Source organism: Lagopus leucura, unplaced genomic scaffold (genome assembly GCF_019238085.1).
Source record: "Lagopus leucura isolate 7727_CA_CO unplaced genomic scaffold, USGS_WTPT01 Super-Scaffold_100001, whole genome shotgun sequence".
Classification (NCBI taxonomy): Eukaryota; Metazoa; Chordata; class Aves; order Galliformes; family Phasianidae; genus Lagopus; species Lagopus leucura.
This window is the reverse complement of record NW_024962262.1, coordinates 35420225-35447449: the sequence shown is the minus strand read 5'-3', so window position 1 is coordinate 35447449 and position 27225 is coordinate 35420225. Positions and strand designations below refer to the sequence as shown.

Sequence of the window (27225 nt, the reverse complement as noted above, 5' to 3'; positions counted from 1 at the left end):
CAGATTTTGGCCTTAGACTCACTGTCCAGCAATACACACATCACCAACATTGCCTTGCTACTCACCAGCATTTGGCATGCAGTTGCTTTCTCTTCAAGACCCGCAGTTTTAATTCCAAAGCTTTGCTGATCTCCTAGGTTTACAAACTCCCAACCATCATCATCACTCATATTCTCCATATCTTGTGCTGTTTTTAAAAATATATATAACTTAAAATTCAACCATTTACCTCAGTGTTTTTCAAGCAAAGCATCAGCTTAAAACTTACTGTCTAAAAGAGCTACTTCAGGTTTAATGGATGCAGTCTTCATTAGAGGGCCCATGACGACAGGAAGGTACTGCTGAAATTCCTTTCCAAGAATTTTACACATTCTGGCCCATGCTGAGATCATATAAGAAATCTGTAAGAAAGGACAGTCACAGTTATCACATCTCACATTTTATTCTAATGCACATTTGTAATGACATCATAAAGAATACTTTGCAATAGATTTTTTTTTTCCAAATAAAGTCAGCAGTGCATAAGATACATTTAAAAGAGAAGACTGAAAAAAATCAAATCTGATATGCATGTTACGTAAAAATTAAGCTTGAGAAGACCTCTCCCCCAAGCCTTTATATGAAACAGTGCACTGACATCTCTTATCAAAGGTGTGGTAGTGTAAGATATACGCTTAAGGCAATCATGACACTCCTCAGAAGTCAATTTCTTTCTGAAATAATTTCCTGAATTTAAGTGATAGTATGGATCAAGTCTCATTTCTAAAAAGAGCAAGCAGAGCAAAAGACTGATGTAGTGCTTTATGAGGAATTCCTCAGTTGCACAAGTCAAAATAGTTCTTTGCTCATTAGAACAGCTGCCTAGTAGAACTCATGGAACTATTTATAAGAAGATGACAGCAAAGGATTAGTCACATAATGCCAAATAAAGTAGCAGCTATTAGACAAGGGATGACTGTCCATACAGCAAATATAGATTCTGGATGTCTGATCTCCTCACCATGCTTCTGTGAGAGATTTAAAGGACACCTCAGGGCAGTCAATCCCTCACAAAAGATGTGATAAACTGTTAGCCTAACTGTGCAACTATTTTTTTTTTCTTCTTTAAGGAATGTCACATCCACAAAGAACATTTTAAATCTTAACAAGGTAGAAACAATTTTAACATACTTGTGGATCATCATCTTCTAGATCACTGAAGTCTGTCTGTGTCTTCAACAACAGCTGCATTACATCTGATGCATCCTGCATAAACTAAATGTAGGAAAATGTGCTTTTAAAGGCAAATCAAAGGAGTAGTTTGCTGAGACTCTTAACATTAAACAAAGTATTTATGGCCAACATGCTAGAAGTTAACACAAGACAACACAAGACCGAAGTTAAAGCTTCAAGAAGTCTGAAATGAAGACAAGTGAAAACACAAATTCTTTTTTGGAAGCATCACTAAATGATTCTGGTCTTCAGCCTCACTGCAAATACCTGAAAGCATAAAAAGGGCTGTTTAAAAACAAACAAGCAATCACAAAACCTACTTAAGTAACTTCTATTCCCATGGAACAGGAATAAACCAATAACATAAGCTGCTAGTGAGACAGCAATGTTTTAAGTCGCATCAGATGCTTCAGTGAAGTTACTCACACCCTCTTTTCACTTCCTGCATTTCCTTGCACTCCTCCAAGAAGAACCTATTGAAGGTTAGTCTTCCCTTAATCCATACACCACCTTATTCTACTTTTAAGCTATGATTTTGTCTTCCTCACTCAATAAAATGAAAATCTGTGTCCATAATTCAAGCTTGCTACCTGAACATCACTTTGATTCTTAGACAGCCCTTCACGCTTGCTTACTGGCACTTCTACGATATGCATTCTAACTCATAACCAACAAAAAAATCCCTGCCAAATGCACTGAAGTGACTGCTTTCAGTTCTACTGTAAGCACACTCAAACGTTTCCAAGCATTTGGTCATAAACTACAACCAAACAAGATCACCTATGCTTAGCTTCCTTTTAACTATTTAGATCTTAGCCACCATTATGACACTGCTTAAATGAGATGTTCCAGTATTTCTCTTAAAAATAAGAAGCAAACAACAAAAAACCCACGTACTATCAACATGAGGATAACTTAAGTTGATGTATTTTACTAATATTCTATTCTAAATTAGTGAATCTAAACAGAAAGACAGTAAATACAGATATCAGAGAAGAAAACAGAAGTGCAAGCATTGAAACCAGCAACAAGATAACTGTATGTTTAAAAAGTGATGTCAATTCATTGTAAACCATCACAAGAAACAAGCCTGCTTGAAAATACATTCAGATAGTTAGATAAGATTATAGTATGATTCACAGAATGGCTTGGAAGGGATCTTGAAGTTCCAACTCCCTGCCATGGGCAGAGCTGCTACCCACTAAATCAGGCTGTCCAAGGCCCCATCCAACCTGGCCTTGAACACCTTCACAGCCTCTCTGGGCAACTTGTTCCAGTACCCCACTGCCCTCAGAATAAAAACAACTCCCCCTAAATTCTAACCTAAATCTCCCCTCTTCTAGTTTAAACCATTCCCCCTTGTTCGATCACCATCAGACATCGTAAAAACTCTGTCTCCTTTTTTATAAGCCACCTTCAAGTACTCGAAGGCCACAATCATGTCTCCCTGGAACCTTCTATTCTCCAGGCTGAGATCTTACCTTTTCTTTACCAACAGCAAGACCAATTAAGCTGATGCATTCAATAGTTTTTCCTCGCAGAAGCCTTAGCTCCTTCTGAACAGCATTCTCCACAATGTGTTTTAAAGAGGTCATAAATAAGTCATAGTATGGAACAAACTTCTCCTCCGCTGTATCTGCAACTGATGCTATTGAAGTCACAACTTGCTCCAAAACCAGCTTAGTGCCTTTCTGTATCAACTTGAAAAGAGAAGAATAAAGTGTTATATTTTAAAAGCAAATATTTTAATGAACAACATTCAAAACAACAAAAAAAATGCTCATGGGCATATCCTCATTCTTGTCAGTTTGTAACGACAGCAGATCTGTCTACTGGTTTGTAGTTCACTGTTCAGCTACACTAGCAAACATGCAAGAGATCACCTGCTGTGAAGCTGGTCATTCAGTATATTATACCTCTTGTAATTTTATCACCATAGTGGAATGAAGATGCTTCACTAGGTTATCCAAATATGGAATTAGCAGTGACTTGGGACAGTCTTCAGTGAAGTTTATAAGCGCTGCAGCAGCATGGGCTTGAACACGCTGGTTGTCTTGATCCTCCATGGTCTGCAGAAGAGCTGCTATCACCTGAAACAGAAGTGTTCATCTTCAGAGAAGCAAGTTTCTGAATGGAACACTCTTTTTTTGGGGCACTGTTTTACTGCTTACCTTCTCATGAAATTTCTTTTGGAAGCCAGGTGCAAAGTCAGTTGCCATTTGTCCAATTGCATTACAAGCAGCATATCTCACTCTCGGATGCTGAAAAATTATTTCCCTCAAATGATTAAGAAGTAGTCACAAGAGCAGAAACAAAAATGTTTTGAAATAATTAACTGTATTAGACTCACAGGGTCCTGAAGGAATAGCAGAACAAAATTAACTATCTCATTTAAAATTCCTTCCATCTGTTGGTGGCAGCCTTCTCCGATGGCTGAGAGTGCCATCAAGCCCGCATGTCTGTATTTCCAGTCAGCTACAGAAGATTAAAAAAACACAAATATTAAAAGGACAAACCATTTCTATTTGAGGGGTGGGGTAGCAGGGGGCAGTGGCAGGAAGAATAGGTGAAAGAAGGGAAATAAATGCAATTTATTTTGTAAACACGGTTTTGATTTTTCTCCCAGTGACACACAAAAATTTGAGTATCTAAACCAGGCCAAATCCAGACCTAAAAAAAAAATATCTAAGCAGCAGATACAATTACATCCATAGTACTAACATCCGGGAATAGCATTTTAATTAAGTGAGCTAACCAGGGAAACATTTTTTTCCTGTGTTAGAGCAGCCTACATTTTACTCTCTAAGTCAGGATGGGAAAAGAAAGGTCGACGGAATCAAATATATGAATTTAAAACAAATATATAGTCAGAAGTTGCATCAGAGCTGTTTAAGAACAGTGATATTCCATTTAGGGTTAATGAGGCTTTCCCCCCCATCAAGTCCTATCAGTCTAATAGTCTAATCTTAGACAAGTGGGTATTATGACATCTGATCTTTCATCATCTCCTTTTTCAGGAAGAGATGAAGTATCATCTTGATAGAAAATAGAGTGAAGCAGTTTATTTCTGCTATTTAAGATAATTGGATGTTCTTAGTTAAGCTTAATATCCACTGTCACTCACACTATGTTACTATGAGCATGAATTCCTGACTTGAAATTAATGACACTACAAAATGAAACAATTATATTTGTATTACCTAGCTACCCAAACTTAAAAATTATTATTTCAATAAGCATTTTTGAAAAGCTGTAGTGCTAAGAGAAGGGAAATTCTGATTTCTCAGAGAGCTGTTTATGTTTTAATCTGAATGCCTTCATCCCCTCAGCTTCCTATCAATGAGAATCTCTGCATCAAACAGTGCCTATTGCATTTCCTTTTCCCAAAAAAGGAAACATACTTGTCAGGTACTGCTCTAACCCAACAGAAAGCCAGAACAGAAATCAGAATTATCAGCTATGTGATTTCTTCACAGGCTGCCCAAGGAGGCTGTGGATGCCCCATCCCTGGAGGCATTCAAGGCCAGGCTGGATGTGGCTCTGGGCAGCCTGGTCTGCTGGTTGGTGACCCTGCACATAGCATGGGGATTGAAACTGGATGATCATTGTGGTCCTTTTCAACCCAGGCTATTCTATGATTCTAAGTAAAGGCCCTACAACCATTAACTCTTCTCTGGTGGGTTCTACAGAACACAGCATTTGCCAGTCTGGAAGCTATTAACATTAGAAGGGAAACACTAGAGGAAGTTTTTTGGGAAGAGATTTCTGAACAATAAAATTCCCAAAGAGACCTTATAAATTTTCATGCTCTACAGGTGATACCTTGAATGGCCCTATATTCCCCATCCTAGAGGGTAACAGCCTTTTTTTGTTTGAGTTTTAAGTTATTGAGGCAAGAAATGCATAGAGAAATATTATCTTCTTTGCACTGTCTTCTATATTGACAGCTCAAATCACAAATCAGTTGAAAGTGTATGCAGTTCTTCTGTTTCGAAAGACTCCTGAGCCAGCATTACAGGTTTTTGTTAGAAGCAAAGAAGCATTCAAAGGAATTGATAAGAATATATGTAACCATCTAATGGCATAAATATTTAAATCACAATAATCAAACACAACCAGCCTATCACAGACTTGTGTATTTTGACATATCAAATTTGGGAACAGGGGGTGTGACAGAGACAAATTTTTATTTAAGCACTGTAACGTATTAGAAATTCACTTAAATGCAACACTTCAAAAGAGATCTGAGCTTCAGATCAACAGGGCACACTTAAGGTATTGTATGACATTACACAGACTGAGAACAGCAGAAAATAAGACATTTTTTGGCATCTGCTCAGCTGTTTGGGGTCCAGTTTTAATGCACTCTATATGTCTTAATAAATCCCGGTGTAAAGGGAAGTGATGCATTTCAAAGCACACGGCACTTGCATTTTTTGCTGCCGAAATCAAAAGAAGCTTATGAAATACATCACTTAGCTGAACAGAAAGACTTAAGAGATATCAAAGTTCCTGGAAATTCAAGAATTGCAAAAATTTGCATCTACTTACGATTCTGAAGCATCTGCATAATATGTTCTTTAATCATAGGTAAAACAAGCTTCCCTCCAAGGCCACACGCCATCCTGTCCAGCGCGCTCTCACCAGCTACTGCATTGCTAAACAACAGTTACAAAAACAGAAACGTTTGACATCTACAACAGAACAGTCTGACATTTTTGTGCAGTTCTTCTCCTCAAACTTTTGCCATCCTGAGTATACATGAGACTCCATCAGTGAATAAGGTAAGCCCAAGTCTAAAAGCACAAACCATGGATGCTGGAGCCACAGAATAGCTACTTACCCTCCACTTAAATACTATCTGTAGTATTAATAATATTGGCCAGCATATATTTGTGTAAATCATCCTGCAAGGCTGCCATATCTACAGCAGCACATCCCCAGGCCAACGACTCAGGCAGGAAACATCCAGTCCAGGTGAGAAATGCGTGACTTGCAGCCAGTTACAGAGCTGAGAACAGCTAAACATTACCTATATTAAATGACTTGTTTTACCCAGTAGAATGAATCCTTACAGATAAGTGAATGAAGTTTCCAGGACACAGCAAGCTGCTGTTGCAGTCTGGGTATGGCTTCCCCTCTAATAACTCAAGGTTATTATAGTACCTTCTAGACACAATGCTGACTGAAAAGCAGAACAAATGGTTCAGAAAAGGATGAATCTTCCTCTTCTTTCAAATACCATTTGGCTGGGCCATAAATAGAGGTCTTCAAACTATCATGCTTGAATCCCCAAGTCTCTTTACAAAGTATATATAGCCTAAAAAATTCACATGCTGCAAACAAAGCTGCTTGCACAAAGATATTGACCATATGGTTCCTCTTCAGATTAATCATGTTCAGACAGAAGCATCACCAGCCAGTGCATGGGCACATAGATTTAGACTGGAGCAAACTCACTGAAGTTTTTGGCTGCCTTCACCTGAAATGACGTCCCTCGAGTTCCTTCCTTCCACCATGAATTCATACTTTCAATTTGAGGAAATAAAAGTAGTATTAACTCACAACAATGACCACACATCTCTGTGCAACATTTGCAAAGCTTTTGCCAGGGAAGAAGGAAGTTGGATTAGAGTCTTCCTTCTTTTTAGAATTTCACTGCTGTGTGAAGTCAAAGGGACAAAGAAACTGGAAATGCTAAATAATCCCTGATGCTTTTGCATACGCTGACTCACATCCCCCTCAGTCAAATCTGAGCACACCCTAACTAGGCTACAGCCTGATTATCATTAGCCAGCTTCTTGGACTGCAAATAAATTCCAGGCATCTTACATGGCTATAAAGTACTCAAGCACAAGCAGTTAGAAAGCATATCGTGCCCATTAACAACTCTCTACAAAGATGAACATCAGTGGTGGGAAATGCATAGTAACATGAGTGAACGTGCTGAAAGAACAAACTAAGCAAATACAATCTCCACAAACTATCTGGTTTCTAGGATTCTGTATCAAACCCTCCAGCTCTCCTACTATTTTGAGGACCAGAACAGCTGAGTTTCTCCTTTAGACTAAGTTTGGCTATAACTTCTTCCTTTATCTTTGCTTGCTGCTTTTAACAAAAGTATTTCACACTAGAATCCACACTTGTGTGAAAAGAACTCTCTGCTGAGAGTAAAGAGAAACTGGCATGCCTCAAGGGGGTGATTCAGAGTACTTACTAAGCTGCCTAAAGCAGGCCATTGGAATGAAACCCCACACCCTGAAAGCCTTGATAAGGATTTCAACTTCAATTTCCAGTATTCTATTTTCCCTTGAAATTTAACAGAATGAAAAGAGTTTAATACTTGACAAACTTGAATGCCAGTATGGCAAACTTCAAAAGTTGAAGAAGCAGAACGAACTAAAATGTTCTAATTACCATGGGGAAGAAGGGGGGGTGGAGGAAGGTAATTTAGTTCCTATTCCATAATCAAGAGGAAACAAAAAAGTGTTCCAACTTGAGCATAAAAGTAAACAGGTTCTTCCATAAATTCCTGTGCATCAGTTTTGCAAGCAGCTCGTATGCCTGATATCTAGTACAAGTTGCTATGTGGATTAGTAGTCACACAGTCTACTGTTTATCTTCCTATGAATATTTCCAACTAGTTTGCTAACTTATGAGATGGGGAAAAGACCTGCAAGACAGCAGTAAGTATTTCCAGACTGAACTACAAAATTACTATATATAAAAGTGCAAGAACAAGTTTGGAAAGCTGCTTCAGAGAAGGAAAAGTTGCATAACTAACACAATTGAGGCTCTAGTAAGAACACATTGATTTAAAAAAAAAAAAAGTTATTTTCTCCTCATTACTCTTCCTTAGGGGCTTTCTCCTCTTTTGTGCATGTGGTAAAATTTGTACTGTCACAAACTGTTCTGAAACTAATTACATCAGAGGATTCAAGTAAGAGACAGATGTTGCAAGAAGCACCTAGCCTGGTAGAAGGACACTGTCTTTGCACATATGTGGGCATAATTATCTCACTGTACACTTTTCTGCTTTCTTCTACTGCATTCTACTTCTATTTGGACAGGGGCAGACATGGGAGCCCCTGACTACAGTGAAAAGTTGAAGCAAGCTACAAAGCATGGAATGAACAAGTGAGAAAGACTGGACGTATTTAGCAGGATTTCCTTACCTAATACAAGACAAGCTACTAGTAGCCATATCAAGAGATTTAAAATAATAGCAAAATAAAAAATTATTAGAGCCAGAGAGAGTCTGGCACAGAATCACATCATGCATCCCAGTGTCTTTTCAAAAATCAATTTTTTTTTCTTTTTTTTTTTTTTTTTAAAATCACCACCGTTTCAAGGGCCTCGATCCTGAAAAATACGTAGTGACTGGTTGGAGGTGACTAAAATCAGTGTCATTCAGCTTAGGTTCCAGCTAATTTCAGGAAAAGCACTCAATTGAAGAGATTAGAAGAACTGAATCCTAAACTGAGTAAATAACAAAAAACAGAAGGAACAGAAGTGAAACATTAAAACAGTGCAAAACAGCAGGGAAGACAATATGCAACTTATAGATGTGCATTATAGCAAGAAGCAAATACTGAAAGAATTTATTTATTTGTTAAACAGTACCTAAATAATCTACAAATAAATTGTTCTTGCAACCAAGTGCAGTTACTGTCAATTACGGATCTCCTACATTTACCTTCTGTTACTTGAAGTCACCAATTCATGCTACAGCTTTAATTTTTACTCTTCAGTGGCTGTGAATGTTCTTACACACCGCTCATGACTGAGAAAACAACTTAAAGAGTTGGCTGAGTAAAGAGAAAGTAATGCATTGCAGTCATTTGTGTCCTGCATTCACAAGCTACCGTTAGCTGTGCAATCTTGACAGCATATTGAAACAACTAGTTGCACAATTACCTGTCAAAATCATCATCTTCAAGCTCATCTGCATTTGCCCAATCTTCATCTTCTTCCAAGTCAACCATCATTGCTAACATCTGAGGAACTGAAATGATAAGTTTAAAACTCAAGTTGTTTAATTAAAATAAGATTCTCAAAGAACAAGTGTAAATTGTAAGTTCCCCTTTAGAAATCATGGAAGAAGAGGCCTTTTTCTTCAAACAGCCGATAGCCAAGTCTGTCTGTCAAACTGTATCAGCAAAAAAAATTCAGAACAGATTTTCAGAACATTAAAATCCAGAAGAATGAAGAAAAGCTGAGAGCTTTTCATATCAAAAATATCATACTGCCTGTGCTGCTGCTAAGATTCACTGCCTGATTGGGTATACTGCAACTGATGAATTTCATAATACTTCTACTACTGATAGCTACAAAAAAGGCACAGTCCTAAGCAAGCTCACCTCACTGCACAGCTGGATAGATGAGAAATTCCTGATGGACTGACTGACAACAGATGAAAATATCAGTATCATGTAACAAGTACAAAAAAGATCAAATCATGGATTGATTTGCTTGATGTGGCTATGCATCTTCAGCCAGACATATCAAGGTAGCTTAATGGATGTTAACAACTCTCTAGTGTGACACACAGGTGTTAGAATTCCCTATATACTGACTAGTCACTGAAAATAATTCCTTCAAGAAAAAAATCTATTAGAGCCCAGAAGCATTTCAGACACAGACACTCATAAGCACATGTGAAAATGATCGACTGACATAACTCAGAAAGGTGGAAGTCAATCTGCCACCAATGCTATAAAGTCCCAACAACACACATCAATCTTAATCACTGCTAACAAGCAGGGCTGAGAACATACCAGCATCACAAGTTGTTTGGCTGTTATTGTATCTAAAAGCCTGTAAACATTTGTTCATCGAATATGAATTACAGAGAATTTTTTTTTAACCTTAGAGTTGTGCAGTAAAATCTGTTGTCCCAACAGGCCTTCAAAATTTAACTGCTGCCAGTATATTGGTTATCACAGAATCACAGAATTGTAGGGGTTGGAAGGGACCTCTTGTTTATAATGAAGACAACTGAGCTTTACTTACTGCCAAAGCATGCCAGGACTTGGCACTTCTAAGGAAAAACTATCACCAAAGCTAGGCTGCATCTTTAATTTCTAGGCAATAAGCAAATAAAACAACCCTCTTATCTTGAATACAGAGCTCAAAGCGGGAAATGTGAACCCAAGTGAATTCCTGAGCAGAAAACAGTTAACAGGACACCGCTTGCTCCTAAATCAGGGTCACATTCTGCAAACCCAAAATAAGGTGACAGTTTTACCTAAGATCAGATTCTAACTGTGAAAAATTAAGAGATTCAGCAGCTTTTTAGTTGAATGAAAACAGGAAGTCCTTTAAACTAAAACACAAAACCAAGACAAAAGTAATCCATCTTTGTCACCTTTTTATTATTCTCTGAACATAACTGCTTTATGAGCTCTGCAAAAGGATTTTCTTTTTAATCTTAGTGACTCATTAAGAGTGATTTTACAGCAGGTTGCAAACCAAAGGCATTTCATTTCCATGTGGTGCCCTATCCTAAGAAAGTATCTTAATATAAACGTTTCCTTCCAAAGCAGCAATTACCTCTCCAATACAAAAGTAAAGCAATTCTAAAGGAATATGACTTCTCTGCTATGCTGCCTGACTAACTAAGAAGCTTATAATGATTTGGGGACATTCAGCAAGTTTCAAGTTAATATTCTCAGCAAGCTACAGGATGGAGTGAACACAAAATGATTTTTAAAACATTTAAAATATGACAGTTTCCATTCTTTAGAAAACTATTCTATAAGTATACAAAATACCTAGTCAATAGTTTCAATAATGCCAGATGCAGCTATAATGTTTTCCAGAAGCTCTATGATTGCTTTAGAGATTTATACATCCACAACTTTCCCAAGCTTATGACTAAAAAGAAGTGTGAGTGCAGAAAAAAAACCCTTCCAAAGAATAGCCACTCTGCTGTGTCAGTGTCCTCATCTGCTCGCAAGAAGGGTTTACAAGGCAGAGAAATACCAGTGTCTGTTCATTTAAAAGCACTGCTGCTCAGACTGTCCAGAAGGGTTATTTTTAGTGTCTCAAATAACCCATGATTAAAAAAGCACCCTTCCAGAGAATTTACCATTTGCAAGTTCAACAGACTAATTAATCCAAGCGTTTACATGAGCATCTGATTTTTAAATTCACAGCTTTAAGTCAACACTGAAGCTCAACATGCATGCTGAATTCCTTCAGCCTACAATTGCCAGCACCACAGAGTATCTGGCCTACATACCAAACTCCAAACGTAGGACTTCAGAACTGAATCCATCAACATTTTTTTTTTTTTTTCTAACATTACAAATTCCCAAAGCCAGCAGAACAGCATGAAAGCTGTATTTTCCTTGGAAAGACCTAATGAGAGTCCACTGTAATTTTATACAAATTTCTGGTGGCTGCATAAGCAGAGATTCATTTATGAAGAGTCACAATAAAAAAGCATTTTCTCCATAAGAAATTCAACTCTGTCACTTCAAGTTACCAACAACAGCAAAAAAAAGAAAAAGAGGTTAGATACATTTTTGCTACTTGAACATCTGCAAAGTCAGTTTAATAATGTAAAAGAAGACAAGTTATTTCAACAGAGAAAATGAACAAAATACTTACTGGCTTGTGCAACAATGTTTGTATGCCTCCTCAGCATAGCAGCAGCAGTTTCTGACAAGGTCACAATTACTTCAAGAGCCAATTGACGTTGCATGTTACTGAGATTGGTGTCTGCACACAACTACAATTCAAAAGAATAGAGCCAACAGTTGGAGCAGATGCTTCAAAGGAACAAAAATACCACTTAAAAAAAAGTTCCCAGCTTTACCCTCAGACTTAGTTGCAATGTAGGTTCTAAGTGTGGTCGCAAATACTTTGGAACGGAATCTGCAATTTCTACGAGGGACTTCAGGACAGAGTCATCATTTTGATAGCAGGAATCATTTACAGCCTGTAAGGGATAAAAAGAGAATTATTAAATGAGAAGTGAACAGCATATCACAGGGAGTACAAAGAATCATAGAGTTACAGAATCCCCAATGTTGGAAAAGACCTCCAAAATCATATAATCCAGCCATCTGCCTATCACCAATATTGCCCACTAAACCATGTCGCTCAGTGCAACATCTAAACATTCCTTGAACATTTCCAGAGTCAGTGACTCTACCATCTCCCTGGGCAGCCCATTTCAGCACTTGACTGCTCTCTCAGAGAAGCATTTCCTAATATCCAACTGAACCTCCCCTGGTGCAACTTGAGGCCTCTTGTTCTATTCCTAGGACCCCCACCTCACCACAGCCTCCTGTTAGGTAGTTATAGAGAGCAATAAGGTCTCCTCCACACTGAATAATCCCAGCTCCCTCAGCCTCTCCTCATAAGACTTGTGCTCCAGACCCCTCACAGCTTTGCTGCTCTTCTCTGGAAATGCTCTAGTGCCTCAGTGGTCTTTTTGTACTGAAGGACTCAAAACCGAACACAGTTCTCGAGATGTAGCATCACCAGGGCTGACTACAGAGGGATTCACACCTCCCTGTTCCTGCCGGCAAAACCATTTCTGATACAAGCCAGGATGCAGGATGCCATTGGCCTTCTTGAGGCAGGAGTGCGTCCAGATGGCCAGTGCAGAAATCACATACAGGGTCCAAAACCTACAAGCCTTCTGTAAGTTATGGAGCATACTATTATTTTTTATCAGTCAGATTAAAACTTACATAGAAAACCAACACTCAGCAAGTATCAAGGAGACAAGTCTGATGCCAACATGAAAAGGAACCCCATGCTTTGACATTTACAACTTCAAGAAGGCATTTTAAATACAGAAAAACCTCAACTCTTCCCCAAAAGAAGGAAAAAGCCAGCCTAACTCCTTTTTTCACTGCCACATGAGAATAGCTTTGAATAGCTTAAACTTACAAACACCCACAATTCCAAGTTTGAGTAACTCTTTTTTTCCCTACTCAATTCTGTAGAGTCACTGAGTTGAAGCTGAACTTTCAGCTTTCCATCACAGGACACAGGAAAGGAGAAAAAGAAATCAAGTTCTTTTTAAAAGTATCTTTCCTATTCTGTAGCCACACTCTGAAATTTAAAACTTACTAAAGTATCAATCTGGTTAGTTAAAAGTATCAGAGCATCACAAAGTTGATAGTGTTCACAATTTCTATGAGTAGGACACAAAAAAACCCCCAAAACTTCCAAAGAACAGATAGTTTTTATATACACTTCAAGGGCTTCTGAAAGGAATTTTCATTAATCAAGTATCTGATGTTTTTTCTAGTGTAGCAGCATTTTTTAGAGTGAATGGCTAGGTTGTTTTTTTGTTTGTTTGTTTCTTTTTTTTAAGTACTTTAATCTAGAATCCAATGACTTTGACAAAGCTACTGAAGTAGTCCACAATTTCATTTTTAATGTCAAAGCAGCATTTTTCAACACCAAAACAGTTATGAAAAAGTTTCTTTGCATCTTCCTTTCTTGCAGCTATCACTCATTCTCTGATTCTGAACAGGTACAGTGCAGTACTTTCTGGAAGTCTCTTTAGAACTCCAGATTCTACAATCATTGTAACACTAACAGTGAATGAGACAAAACTAGGATTCTGAACTTGCATAACAAGCTCAAAACACACATTGAGTCCAAAAACATAGAGGCTGTTATTAGTAGTATAAAACAGCAGCAATTAGACTCAACTGAAGTTCCAGTCACTTTTTACCACCGCTGCAAGTTCAATCTCTTTGATACAACAGTCCACAATTATTTCTGAAAGTTTAGCTTCCAATACAACTGCCACAGAAATTTGACTGAAAGAACTGAATTGCTAAGTCAGATTTTTAATTTTATGCAATTTAAAATCACAGTACTACTTCAACAACAACAACAACAAGCATCCAACTGTCTCCAAAGGTCACTCACTGCTATTCTAACACATCCCATCTCCTATTTATAAACTGGGATTTTCACACCCATCTTGTGTTACCGCAGCCAAAGAATCAAGCCCTCCTCACAATAAGGTATTTTAAAACACAGCCTCTGTAGCATAGCCCTGTGATCCGCAGTTGCAAAATAGTTGAAAACTCCAGTCAGTTGCTGCAGTGCAATAGTTAACATGCACTTTTAAAAGCTAAAATAGCTTTCGGAGTTCTATCACACAAAGTGGGGTATTAATCTGTAGCCTAAGAACAGCTTACTGTTTAATTGCTGAACATCAAGACAAGTGGCACGCCTACCCCAATCCTGCCCAGCTCCCACTCGTGCAGTACTTAGTAGCCATGGTCCTCTTAATTACAATTTGAGCAATACAGATGCCATTGGCAAAAATCAAACTCAATTGTCCCTCTCCTGAAATGGTCCTAATCAAGTCTCAGACATCGTATGAAGCATAGTAAATCATTCAGCTTGCAAATTCAATTTATCAAAGATCATTCTATCCAGACTGCTATTCTTACTTAGAGATCTTTGTTCAGAATAATTCTGTGCTTTCCTCTACACTGATGAGGTATGACATATCGAGGTATGACATAACCTCCAGACAGCTTATATTTAAAGCATATTTCAATGTCATAGTTACAAGTGGTACAATTTTCAGTTGAATACCTTTAAACTCATTTATCTACACAGCGTCCACTTACCAGCATTTAACTATTTTCCTTAAACCCTGTCAACTACCTTGATTTATAAAATCCCTTTTTGGGTTCCATCTTGCTGGTGACCAATGTCAGGTAAATTAACACAATTAATTCAGGTCTCAGAAAAGATTTATACTCAACATCAGTTTGCAGGTCAACAATTTCTGCGTGGGTCCCATCAACACAGACACATTAACAGCATTTCATTGCTTACTTGTGTGGTTTCTTACCTGCAAGATTCCAGGTAGCAAGTCTGCAAAATGTTTCAGAAGGGGAATATTGTGCTCATTAGCAAGAACAAATGCAGCTGCAGCTCTAGCAGACAGAGTCTTGATCTAGAAGGCAGGATTAGAGAAATAAATGTGAAGATCTGGTAATAAAGCACATAGTTGTTTTCTTCTCACATTATGCCTACTGTAAGACTCTAAGCTGGATAATCATTTTCTTCTTACATTTTCCTAATAGACAAAGAAATCAGTTTTTAACATGGACTTTTGCATCTTGCTTTAAATTAAGGTAAAATAGTTAGATTCTCAGCACCTATGTCCTCAGAGATACCAAAAAGTTTATCATATTATTCTTCTGAGTTGCATTTCCCATTTTTTCACCTCAAAAAAGCTTTCATCCCCAGCTTCCTTTCCAACTTCAAAGTCTCATTATTCAAAAAGTGTGATTTAAATTCTTAAAATATGCTTCTGTGTAAAGGCACGATTTGTGGTACTTTTAAAAATGTTATTCAGTTGACTTTCAAAGGTCAGAAAAAGTAACCCACAGAGGAACAGAAAACTGAGCCCATATATCACAGCAGGGTTTCCTACACTTGCCCAGCATTTTCCTGAACAAGAGAAACACTTTCAAAGTACAATTCTCTGAACAAATCAATAAATCTGAACCCTTCCAGAAAAGCAAGACTTTCTACATGCCCATGGAGCAAACCATGCATGACCAGTACAGAATGTATTTATTCTGTTAAACATGAGGGCCAGAAAGTGAGCTTAACAATGACTTTCTGATCACTCATACTGCCGATTAAAACCCCTGGCTCTGCGTTTAGTCACTACAAATAGGTTTCTCCAAACATAACTGCTAGGCAAGAGTTTTGGCCAATGCAGTGATACGAGCCTGTCAGCCCACCTTAGGACCATGAGAACATTTGACCCTGTTGTTTTATGTAGGCATAGTTAAAACCTGCTCCAGATGTACACTGACTTCGGGTAACACAATTCTCTGGTTGGAATCTTAATGTTTGAAACCACTACAATAAACCTGGATATCGGAGTGAGAAAAACAATCAAAAACAGCAGTCTTACTGAAGGATGCTCCTGATCTTGCATACACTGAACCAGCATCCTTTTAATAACCTCCAAATAGTGTTGCTGCTGATTTCCAAAAATCCCAGGAAAATTCCTGCAAAGAGAAGACCAGAACATTAATGCAACTTCACACACTTCAGCTGTAACTGCTACCTTAAACTTACCTATCGTTTCAGATACAGATTGCAACCATACACACATTGGGGTTTATTGAACTCTTAGAACAAAATAAATGCAACTTACGTTCACTTGTTAATTAAGTAGTGACAGTGTTTACTCTATTTTCACATATATGACTCGCATCATCTGTGAAAATGTGGCAAAGCCTGAAAGCTTACCAGAAAATATGCAGAGCAGCTTCACGAAGTCCAACGTTTTGAGAACTGACAGAATCAAATAAGAATTTTAGAACTTCTGGCCACTGGTTGTTTCCATCTTCATCTAGATAAAACACAACAGGGATTTTAGGATAAGCAAACAAAGAGTGGTTCTCTCTCAATTATGCAGGGCAAACAGTTGTCAGTACTGAAGTTCAGAATAGCTGATGTGAGGAAGCACGCAAATCACAGTGTAAGATACAGCTAAAATGGTAGATCTAAAGGCACAAAGTGATCTCTATTTACTGCTATAACTCTACTCAAGAGTAACAGCTCAGCACAGCATTCACTAGAATTGAAATGTAATACCTTCCAAAAACTTTACTCAATTTCACTCAAGTAATTTAACAAGCAGAACTAAGGAATCTTACTTTTGTCTGATCAAGAATAATGTAAGCAAGTGTTACATCTTACTTGAAACTCTCAAATCAATTAATACATGATGTGCTATACAACACAAGAGAAGAATAAAACCATCAACACCTTTTGCCACAATACTTGCTGAAATAAAATACCTATTAAGTTCCTGGCCAGCTCAGCAACGATGTCACAGATTTTTTTCCTCATACTGGACTGCGTTTCCAACTGAATAATCAACAGCAGTCCAGTTTTGATGGAGGTCTGATCATCAGGTGAGAGAGCGGGATAAACTTCTTCAAAAGCGGAAGACAAAAGACGTCGTAGAAGGACAGCTGCCATCTGTCTTGCCTGTTGGATGAGACAGCACATATGTTAAAGAGTTCTGATACAAAACTCAAAGAGAGAAGAGAACCTCTTCCATGAGTAACTGTAGCGCTCCATAAACCAACTGATTTTTACAAACAATATCGAGACAGAACTAGTGAGCAAATCAACTACAACAACTAGAAATTCAGCACCTATCTTGTTTTGAGGGTCCCTATGCAATTTTTTTTCTGTATTTTGTAATATCTGCCTCTGAACTGCATTGAAAAAGAAAAGCCATGCTCTCATGATGAAAGATAACAGGTATAATGCTTTCTACTGTTTGGTTTTCACTGTATAGACTTGTTTGGTAAGCGAAATACCTCTCAAGCAACAGATGGCAATTACAGTAACTGGTAAAATCATCGTTAGAGGTGTAATTCAGTTGATGCTCCTTTACTATCACAGCTATTACTCAAAGAAATAACACCTTCGAGGGTTTCATGACTAAGTTCTTCCTGGAGTTGAACTTCTGACAAAGTTTTGTGACAAGACAAAAAACTTAGCCACATTACTGAAAGATGTTTGTAGAGCATCTTTTTGCTATTTGGCTCACTGTGATATTTACTATCCAAAAAGAGGCATTTGAATTAAAGAGTTGATTTCATGGGGGAGCTTTATCAGACAATCTGTAAGCCTTTTCTCAAGCAAGAAGGTTTCACCCCTAAATATTCAGGAACCTAGAGTAAGACTTCGACAAGCAAGCATGAACCCTGAACAAAAAGAAGCCAAAGCTCTCAGCCTCTCTCAGGCCTATAATGAACTGCTTCAATTTAAATGTGAATTTGAGTATAGGAACCTCAAATAGTACATATTATAATTCTCTAGCTTCCTGTTTGCATACAGCAATTCCGCAAGTGTGTCACTTACATATTTGTATTTATTTACAATTGTGAAAGAATTGGAAATGAGAAGCATAGCCAAGTAATTCTGAATGAATAGAACAAAATCTACTGAAAAGACGTGCGAAGCACTCTGAATAACAATACATTGTTCACTAACTACTAATTCTAGATGGACAAGCAGTAATTATAAACAATCCCCCAAATCTCTAAAGCATAACACATAGAACAAAACGTTGTGTGGAATCACAAAACGTAACACATTATTGTCAAATTCCAAATACAAACTTTGTATTCACCGAACTCGAATGCACTCTGTTTTTCCTAAGATATTCTTAGATTAACGTGTACTTGAATGGAAAACAATTTCACTAGTGACAGCCCTTGGAATTCCAAAGCATTCAATGAGCAGCAGAACTAATAAAGTCAGATTCCTAGCAATACTGCTGAAAGATCTGCTATGGCATAAGCTGTACATGAGAAGCACCAACACTGCTGCAAAGTCTCCAATTTTAACACGGTGGGTATTGCTATAACAAAGATGCTGTCATGCTGTGTTTTGCAGTCTGCAGACTCAATGTGTATTTGTTGTGGTCTAGCTCTCCTCTTCACAAAGAGTGCACACCAAATGCCTCTATATTTGCAGAAGGGAAGGACTAGAACAGGACCTTACTCTACTCCTCCACATCAGCACAGGCCAAAACCACCACACATGTAGGATTAGTAGATCTGCTTTATTAGATCTACTGAAGACAGAAAGTCAATGAAGAGGGTCACAGTGTCTGCCTGTGTCGTAGCTCCCATAATAAGCCAAGGTCTTCAACAAACGCATCACAATACGAGAACTGAGTGAGTAAGGAAAAAGATTCTTTCATCACCACTTCTGTGAATCCCCCTTACAACCTGCCCCCAAAATTTAATGGTACTACAGCATTAATAGTACCTTCCCTTTTCCCATTCCTAGAAAAACTGAGACTTATTATAAAAGATTACATTGCTACTCGCTCATAGTGTGAACTTACACAGAAGCCTTGATTGAGGAGTAAATTCCCCAGGACTAAACAGGAAGGCAAAAACTCCAATTCATCACCTTCTCATACACTGCGTTATGTTTCTGCACATATTCTCTGACATCTGATGATGGCTGGAATTGCATTGCATTCACTCAATTGAGTGTAGGAACCTCAAACAGTACAGATTATAATTCTCTAGCTTCCTGTTTGCATACAGCAATTCTACAAGTCCACTCAATCAATTCCACTCAATCAATACTAAACAGGGAATAGAGCTCATTTCCTTAAAACATATAGTCTAAGAAATCTTACTTCCCATCACTGAAGAATTTTAATTTGAAATACTGGAAGACAAATATAGATGTACTGCAAAGTTAAAGACAAGCACCTAGGCAGGCAGAACACAAAGATCTGCCCTGCAGGAATTAGCTCCTGGCCATTGTTACTAGTTTAGGAAAAAATAAGCCAGGTTTCCTAAAGTAAAGCCAAACATCTCAAGGAATGTCAGAAGCAACTGACTTCTAGAAATAAATGGCAAATTTTCCTCAGCAAGCATCCATCTATATATGTAAACTGCTCATGAATTTAATTATGATGTACAGATTCAATCAGCAGCAGCTCCAGTACTGTTCTCTGCTTTAAGGAAACAAGCATAAGGAAATAGGCGTAAGAAGCAAACCAACGTGTAGAACAGGGCAGCACAAGAACTATGAAGAGATATTTGGGATACTGTGCTTTCCCCGGCAAAGCATCTAGTTAATCACAGGCTTTTTGTAAGAAAAGGACTGACCATCTTGTGCTGCACTGCTGCAACACAGTCACTGTGTTTATTGCTTCTTTTTGCTTTTGTTTTACTGTTGCTCTGAGTTCCTCAAAGAAGAAAACACGCATAGGTGAAAGCGATCAATACTTGGGATGAAATCCAAAATGGAACTTGCAGAACTTCATTCAAGGATCCAGGCCCACGTGGAATTCAAAGTGCACAGTGCCTAAGGTTCCCATACAACCCAAAGGGAGAACTGTGGTGCATCAGCAGTCTGCCGGCTGCCCGCCTTCCTCCGCAAATACTGAGGAGGAAGCTGCCCACAGCAGTTTTCAGATTAAGAAATGCAGTTTCTGTGTGACAATATGGAGAGGAAGAACATTCAGAAATATTAAGAGGGCTGTCAGTCAGCAGAAACTCAGTTTTGCACAATTTGTTCCCAAATTTCACAGTGCTTGAAAGTTCTCAGCTGTAAATTAGGACAAAAGCAAAAACTGTCTAGAGTTAACCAGTAAGAAAACAAACAAGAGAATTTGCATTTCTGTTTCTCAGATTGACAGAGGACTCAGGGTTCCAGATATCAAGGACCCATGGTTCAAGCCTCAATCATCGGGTAGAGAAGCATTCTCGCTACTAAGTTGGGCACTCCAGTCCACTTCTAGGAACAGTGTTCCTCTGCTACCAGGAAAGCATGATATAAGAACAGAGGGAAAAAATGACCATTTTGCCCAAGGGAGTTGTGAATGCCTATCCCTGGAGGCATTCAAGGCCAGGCTGGATGTGACTTTGGGCAGCCTGGTCTGGTGGCTGGCAACCCTGCACGTAGCCGGGGGTTGAAACTACATGATCATTGTGGTCCTTTTCAACTCAGGCCATTCTATGATTCTATGATTTCCACAATTTAGGCAATTATTCAGAATGAGAAAAGCTATTGTACAGATAGCTCTTAAAAGATATTTCTAGTCTGCCTTAACATTTTTTTCCATGTCAAATACAAGCTGTCCTTAAAACAGGATCTAAATCCCTGTTTCACCATCTAAATGCTAGAAGTGACCAGGTTACCAGCAGGATCCCCCTCAACTGCTGCACAAATAGTCCTATAAATCTTGCAGTCCCTACAACAGAGCAGCCCAGCTCTAGCAGAGAGGATGGAGAACTCTTCTTTGGCCTAATTTTCAGGAGGTAGGGAAAAGCAATGCAGAGAGAGACTTCAGGATGGACACAGATCTGAACACAGCTTCCCTGTAGCTGGGCAGGACTTTAAGTCTTCTTCCAGCAGCCAGTGTTCATTGGTGCTGGCATGCCTACACAACGCCTGCTTAAGTTAAGAGCAAACACTTAAACCTTTCTTTGGTTTATCCAGTTATTCTGCAATTGCTAATCTGTCATCTTTGGTAAAAGTTACCTCTACAGGTAGAAAGAAGTTACTTAGCACTTATGCAAGTTGGAATCCAAGTCATTGGCAAGATTCTGAATAAGTTTTAGACTCTGGACTATTTGATCAGCTGACATAAAAGAAGTAAAAAAAAAAATCAGTAACAATACAGATTACATATTTATTTACACAAGCATGACTTCATAATTGTCAACTCAGACTGTTATCATAAGAGTTCAATAAAAAAAACCAGAAGCATGTGCTCACAGCTATGGCTTCCAAGGCACAGTATCACCTTTAGAAGAAAAAGGAGCAGCAGTGGATCTTATTTTCCATGCAAATTTAAATACAGGACAGATCGCTCTACTACTTTGTCATCAGAAACATCTCAGAGCAGCAGGATGGAAAACTAGTCAACTTTTCTGCAACCGGTTGCTAGTATAATACTGAAGGGCTGTCAGATGAATATGGCTTTGTGTGTAGATAAGCATCAGTATTAGTAAGCTGATACCCTCTGTGCATCAAAAAGCACAAATACAGTCTACCTTGAAACTGATGGCTATCTACCAGAAACAATCATTATCCAGAAAGGAACAGTGCTGGTACAGTTTCCTTACAATATCATTCAGAAATTCTACATGGTACATCCTTCTGCTGCCCAGTAAAACTCTACATACGAAGAAAAAGTAGTCCAAGACTTTTAATTTATTTTTAAGTTTGCAATATCTTCAAAGCTTAGCGGTGCTTCGCTCTGCTTACCTACTTTCACCACAAGAACTACCTGACTGTAGCAGCATGTGAGCCTTCACATAATTAAGGAATAATCAGAAGCCACAGTTAGTATATTACTATCAAAAAAGCCTACAACTATGTTAGTGCTTGCACTGCCAACCATTCGTTCTCTAGCACTGCTGGATGACTTGATGAGCATATCCTCTCCAGATAAGGCAAAATACAGAAGTCATCTGAATAAAACATACAAAAATCAGCTGCTACCTTATCTCACCCCATTCTAATTTAAGAAGCACAAGACTTTTCAGACGATACGTAAGCAAAGTTTATCACATTCAGGCACAGAACCTGAAAAAAGAAAGTGTTTCTCAACTGTAACTCAAAGGAACATCACAGTAACACTCAGGTATTTGTTACATGCTTAACTCACTTATTAAACAAAATACAAAACCAGAAAACAATGGAGGTCTAAGCAGTCAGTGAAAGACTACTCTTTAAACTAAGTATCCCACATGAAGCCTGAGCTAGTGAACACTGGTTAAAAGTGTGCAGTAAATTAAGCTGATTCAATTAATGCCAAATGAAGTTTGGCATTAATTTATTACTTCATTTATCCCCAAATGACTGTAATTGATGTCTTCCCTCCTCCTCCAAGTTCCTTTGGAGAACTGCAGAACTCAAAGATTGAGACATACCTCCTCAGCAGCAGCAGTATTCCTGATTGCTTGTAGGAGGAAGGTGATCTTGGACTGACCCGGAATATTCTCATACGTCTCCTGCATGAAAAAGGATGCAGCTTATTGTAAGTAATTACTAGAAAACATGTGTGAAGCATTAATAACTGTGAGCTGATTTACTTTCTCAAACAACTGTTTGGATACTGAAGTCACGCTAATAGACCTATAACTTAAAAAAAAAGAAATTCTCAAGTAAAGCTTTCTGGTCCAGTTTAAAACTGTAAGTGAAGGGTTAATGACCTAAGAAGGCCTGCCATTATTGGCCACTTGAAAGACAAGTGGAGAAGCAACAGAAGGGGAACACATTCTCCCAGCAACTCACCCTAGCTTTTATCATATCAAAGGATTAAGAACCTCAGAAGCACAGAACTGAGCTAGGAACAAGAATAACCACTGACCAAACTGCAGTCTATGCATTTGGTTCAGTTCTTTTTCTGAACTTTTTTTGGCCTTCAGTGTCACGTGGCAGTGACTTACACAACTCAGCTACAACAAGTTGAGTAAGTGCTTTTGGTTTTAAAACTCCTACCTGAATTTCACATTGTCCACTTCTAAAGCATACTTTCTTACATACCTTTCTCAAAGCACAATTTGCCAGGAAATGAGACCACAAAGCCTTCCGTCATCAGGAAAAAACCCCTTAATAAAAGGTGAAGCTTAGTAAGTTCAGTTACATTGCCTTACACACTCCAGTGATGCACTTTCTGAACCCATCATGGCTTTCTTAGATTGTTACAAAGTGCTCCAGTGAGTGCAATAACTAAACTTTTGTTACCAGAAACATTGTATACATCAGCATTTTAGAAGTGTAAATTCTAGTTTCTAATATAACAAATATTGAGCGTGCTACTTTTCATGGATGTGATATTTAAGGTAAATACCCCCTGCTCTCTAAACAATCACTACTCCAGCCTGAACTCAGTGCACAAGCCTTCTATACAAGTCATGGTTCATTTCATTCAGTTCCACGCCTGCCTGCTTCCCCACATTCACCATTGCACCGGTTCCTACCAACACTCCAGTAAGTTTGCAGCACCTCAGTACTACCCCTGCTGCTTTCAGTGAAGTAGCTTGTAACATTTCATATCAGACATCATCTGCCTCCACTTTCTGCACCAGTTTCCTAGCAGGCCTCATTCACAGAGCCTGCTCACACATCATGCTAGATGCCAGTATATGCTTGCAATCAATGAGATGAATCCCTTATGAATGCCTGCATTTAATCTCATCATTTCATGGAGACTGCAAAATTAAATGAGGTTTAGGGTCAAGACAAAGTCTTTGCAGGTTAACCATTTCCACCAACGTGTATGTTTACATCGCACTGCTGTTTGTAAACAATTTAACAAGAAATACTTCAACAAGAAGGCTTTGTAAGTAAAAGCCCTGCCTGGATCTGAAGCCACAGCTCCACAGACACCTGAATCCCTGCTCGCACCCATTCTGATAAACATGATGGTCTTTCTGGAGTTACTTGAACTTGCTAGGAATGGCAGCAACCCACCTAGCAGCCAACTGGGATCACTCTACCAGTTCAGCAAAGTGATTTCAGAGAATGCCCTTCAGAGCATAAGAGTAAGGTAGGTAAGAGCAGCCCACAGCAGAACTTGCTCCACGTGCTGGTAGATACAGGACAGCTAGCACACACACAAATGGATATACATAAGTATTCAACTAATAGTTCAGATTAGATTTTCCTCCCAGCTCTGATTTTTACAGCTTTCCCTGTGCTCTGGCCCACTAAACAGGGAATGACACATCTCCACCTCTGAGTCCAATCTTCCACATATTGCAGCCCTCACCTAAAACGAACAGCCCAAGCACGCATCCTTCAATTGCCCACCCATCCACTTCTCATCTTGTTGCTTTCCAGTGGGCACAAATGCCAGCTGTTCTATTCACCTCCAATTATTTGACTCCCTGTACAATCTGATACTGCTTTCCAATAGCACAGTGTAGAAAACTGTACGATGCAGGTGGTTAACATAAAAGATTGAGTCCTATATGATTTTTGCAAGTAGATATTCTAATTTGGATGCAATACTCTCCTTTCTCCTTTTGTTGACTTCTTAGCAGGCATGAATTGAAATCATAGAATCCTTAGAGTTGGAAGGGACCTCTGAGGGCCATCCAGTCCAATTCCCTTGCAATGCGCAGGGACACCACAGCTAGATCAGGTTGTCCATGGCCTGATCCACTGGCACTTATTTAGGGACATGGTTAGTGGGCATGGTGGTGATGGGTTGATGGTTGACCTAAATGGTCTTTTCTAGGCTTAATGATTCTACAATTCTGGGCTGTATGGAGCAGTCAAGCAGGAGCAGACTGCTCAGGGGTCCTGTGCCATCTTACCCTTCTTGGGGGCTTTCAGGACCCAAATGGGCAGAGCCCTCTGTCTGGGTGGATCTACCAAATTCCAGATTGGTTCCAAGCGAGTTCCTGGTCAAAAACACTAGTGATAGAAGTCAACACTTTAGCCTCATTTTCCAAGAGTAGTTGTTATCTCACAGGCCTCACAGCACAGCTTTCCAAAGAACTTGCTTCAGTTTACCTAACGTCTCACATGCTAGCATAGTTCAGAAAGTCGTGAGAGATGCTGTATTACACAGAGTCAAAACAACACACACCAAAAAAAAGGGAAAACTGAAAATCCAGGTGCTGCTGCGGAGTGCCCTCTGTTCCACCCCCATACTCAGAGACGAGGGAACACCACTTGCCGCTTCTTGTCGGCAGCAACCGATATTGAAGCTCGGCTTCTCCTCCGCCCCACACGCCGTGGGTCGGGCAGGGCGGACATCAGCCATCAGCCCTCCCTTTGTCACAGCTCGGGCCCCCCTGACCGCCCCGTGTCGGGCGCATCGATTCGATCCGGCGGGCGCGATTCTCCGCCGCGTTCCACAATGGAGAGCCTTAAGCGTGACACACGCGCACACACACACAGAATTAACGTGGCTTAGCACCACAAAGCAACCCGGCCGGAATCGCGCGTCGGAAAACTTTCTGCTGATAGCAGAAAACGTCGCTCGGGGTGAAATATTTCCCCGCTGACGGAACGCTGGGGTTTTTACCCAAGTTAACCCCCAAGCTCTCGGCTCGACGAGCCGGAGGTCCCGCTCCCCGCCGGGCGGGGTGCGTTGGCGGCTGCCTGGCGGCGAGCAGGGAAGCCCGGGAGCCGCCGGGCGGAGGAACGAAGCCCGGCCGCGGCCTTCCAGCGCGCCGGCCCTATCGCCGCCACCCCCCGGCCGCGAGGCCGCCGGCAGCCGTGCCGCCGCTCACACGTGGGACACGGCCGGCCCCGCCGCCTCCCTGCCCCCTCCCGGCTCCCCCCGGCGAGCTGACAGCCGGCGCGGCGCCCGGCGGCGGGGTGGGGCGGCGCCGTTACCTCGGCCTGCTTGCGGACCGCATTGTCCGGGCTGAGCAGGTTGCCCAGCAGGAGGTAGAACTGCTGCTGCTCCTGCTCCGCCGCCGTCGCCGCCATTGCTGCGAAAGGGAAAGAGAGGGAGGCCGGGCGGGCGGGGACAGGGAGGCGGGCGGGGAGGGGCGGGGGAAGCCGGCCGCGCTGCCAGCCCAGCCGGAGAGGGGGGAGAGGAGGAGGAGCAGCCGGCACGCTTTCTCCCTCCGGGGCCGGCCGTACTCTCCTGCGCTCCCATTGGCTGGAATGCGCGGGGCTTCGCCTCCCATTGGCTTACTCTTCTGTGACGTCCCAGCCGTGACTCGAGCGGCGAGGGAAGAGCGTCCGGACGACGTCCCAAAACGGGGGGCGTGACTCCTCGCCTTTAATTGCTGCGTCTTCGGGCCGGGGGCGGGAGGCACAGGCGGGAAAACGCCCCGAGCTGCGTTCCGATTGGATGGCGCCTCTGACGGTCTCGGCAGGATTGGTCAGAGGCGCGGTCGGGCGGTGCGGGTAGGGAGGGGCCGCGGCGGAGAAGGAAGGGGGTTGGGAAAGCGCGGGAGATCGTGAGGCGTCTGCTGGCCTGGTCTGTGACGTCACGTGACCCAACCCCGCCTGCTGGGCGCGTCTCGGCCCGGAGTGACGTCGGGACGGGAGTGGGGCGGGTGTGAGACTCTGGCTGGGGTGATTAGGAGGCGGCTGAATAAAGGCGCTGCTCTGAAATAGTGGCGTAAATCATGTGTTTGAAGCACTCGAGCAAATTTGTGTTCCCTGGGGTCTGAGCTGCGGGTAGAATGTATTTATGTCAGTGTCTCATCCAACCCACCTGCTTGCTTCCTATGCATGTTTTTATTTGGGTCCCACTCTGATACTCCCAAGGGTGTGCTGCTGTTCTGATGATTAGGCCAAAGTTACAGCTTATCTCAAGGAACTGTAGTAGGCTGCATTCCTGAAATCCAGCTGTCATCAAATCAAGGTTGGAAAGGACCCAGATGATGATGATGTAGGTTCTTTCCAACCTTATTCTATGATATGCAATGACTCGGGTTAGAAGGGACCTTGATCATCCAGTTCCAGCTACCCCAACGGGTTGCCCCCCACCAGCTCAGGCTGCCCAGGGCCCATCCAACC

At 40.5% G+C, this 27225-nt stretch overlaps 1 protein-coding gene across 1 annotated transcript in view; it reads right to left on the bottom strand.

The window, feature by feature from the left end:
* The window catches only part of IPO5 (importin 5), a 38030-nt gene extending 11814 nt beyond the window's left edge, over positions 1-26216 (bottom strand). The window contains exons 1-17 of the mRNA XM_042867117.1: positions 26086-26216; positions 22662-22742; positions 17034-17226; positions 16480-16582; positions 16139-16235; positions 15059-15163; positions 12035-12157; positions 11827-11947; positions 9130-9217; positions 5764-5870; positions 3563-3687; positions 3384-3473; positions 3129-3302; positions 2694-2912; positions 1171-1254; positions 269-401; positions 66-187 (exon numbers count right to left, since the gene is read on the bottom strand). Coding sequence (XP_042723051.1) covers positions 66-187; positions 269-401; positions 1171-1254; positions 2694-2912; positions 3129-3302; positions 3384-3473; positions 3563-3687; positions 5764-5870; positions 9130-9217; positions 11827-11947; positions 12035-12157; positions 15059-15163; positions 16139-16235; positions 16480-16582; positions 17034-17226; positions 22662-22742; positions 26086-26181 — 2061 coding nt within the window. The 5' untranslated portion in view covers positions 26182-26216. The remainder of the gene's footprint in view (positions 1-65; positions 188-268; positions 402-1170; positions 1255-2693; positions 2913-3128; positions 3303-3383; positions 3474-3562; positions 3688-5763; positions 5871-9129; positions 9218-11826; positions 11948-12034; positions 12158-15058; positions 15164-16138; positions 16236-16479; positions 16583-17033; positions 17227-22661; positions 22743-26085) is intronic.
* Positions 26217-27225: the final 1009 nt, after the last annotated feature.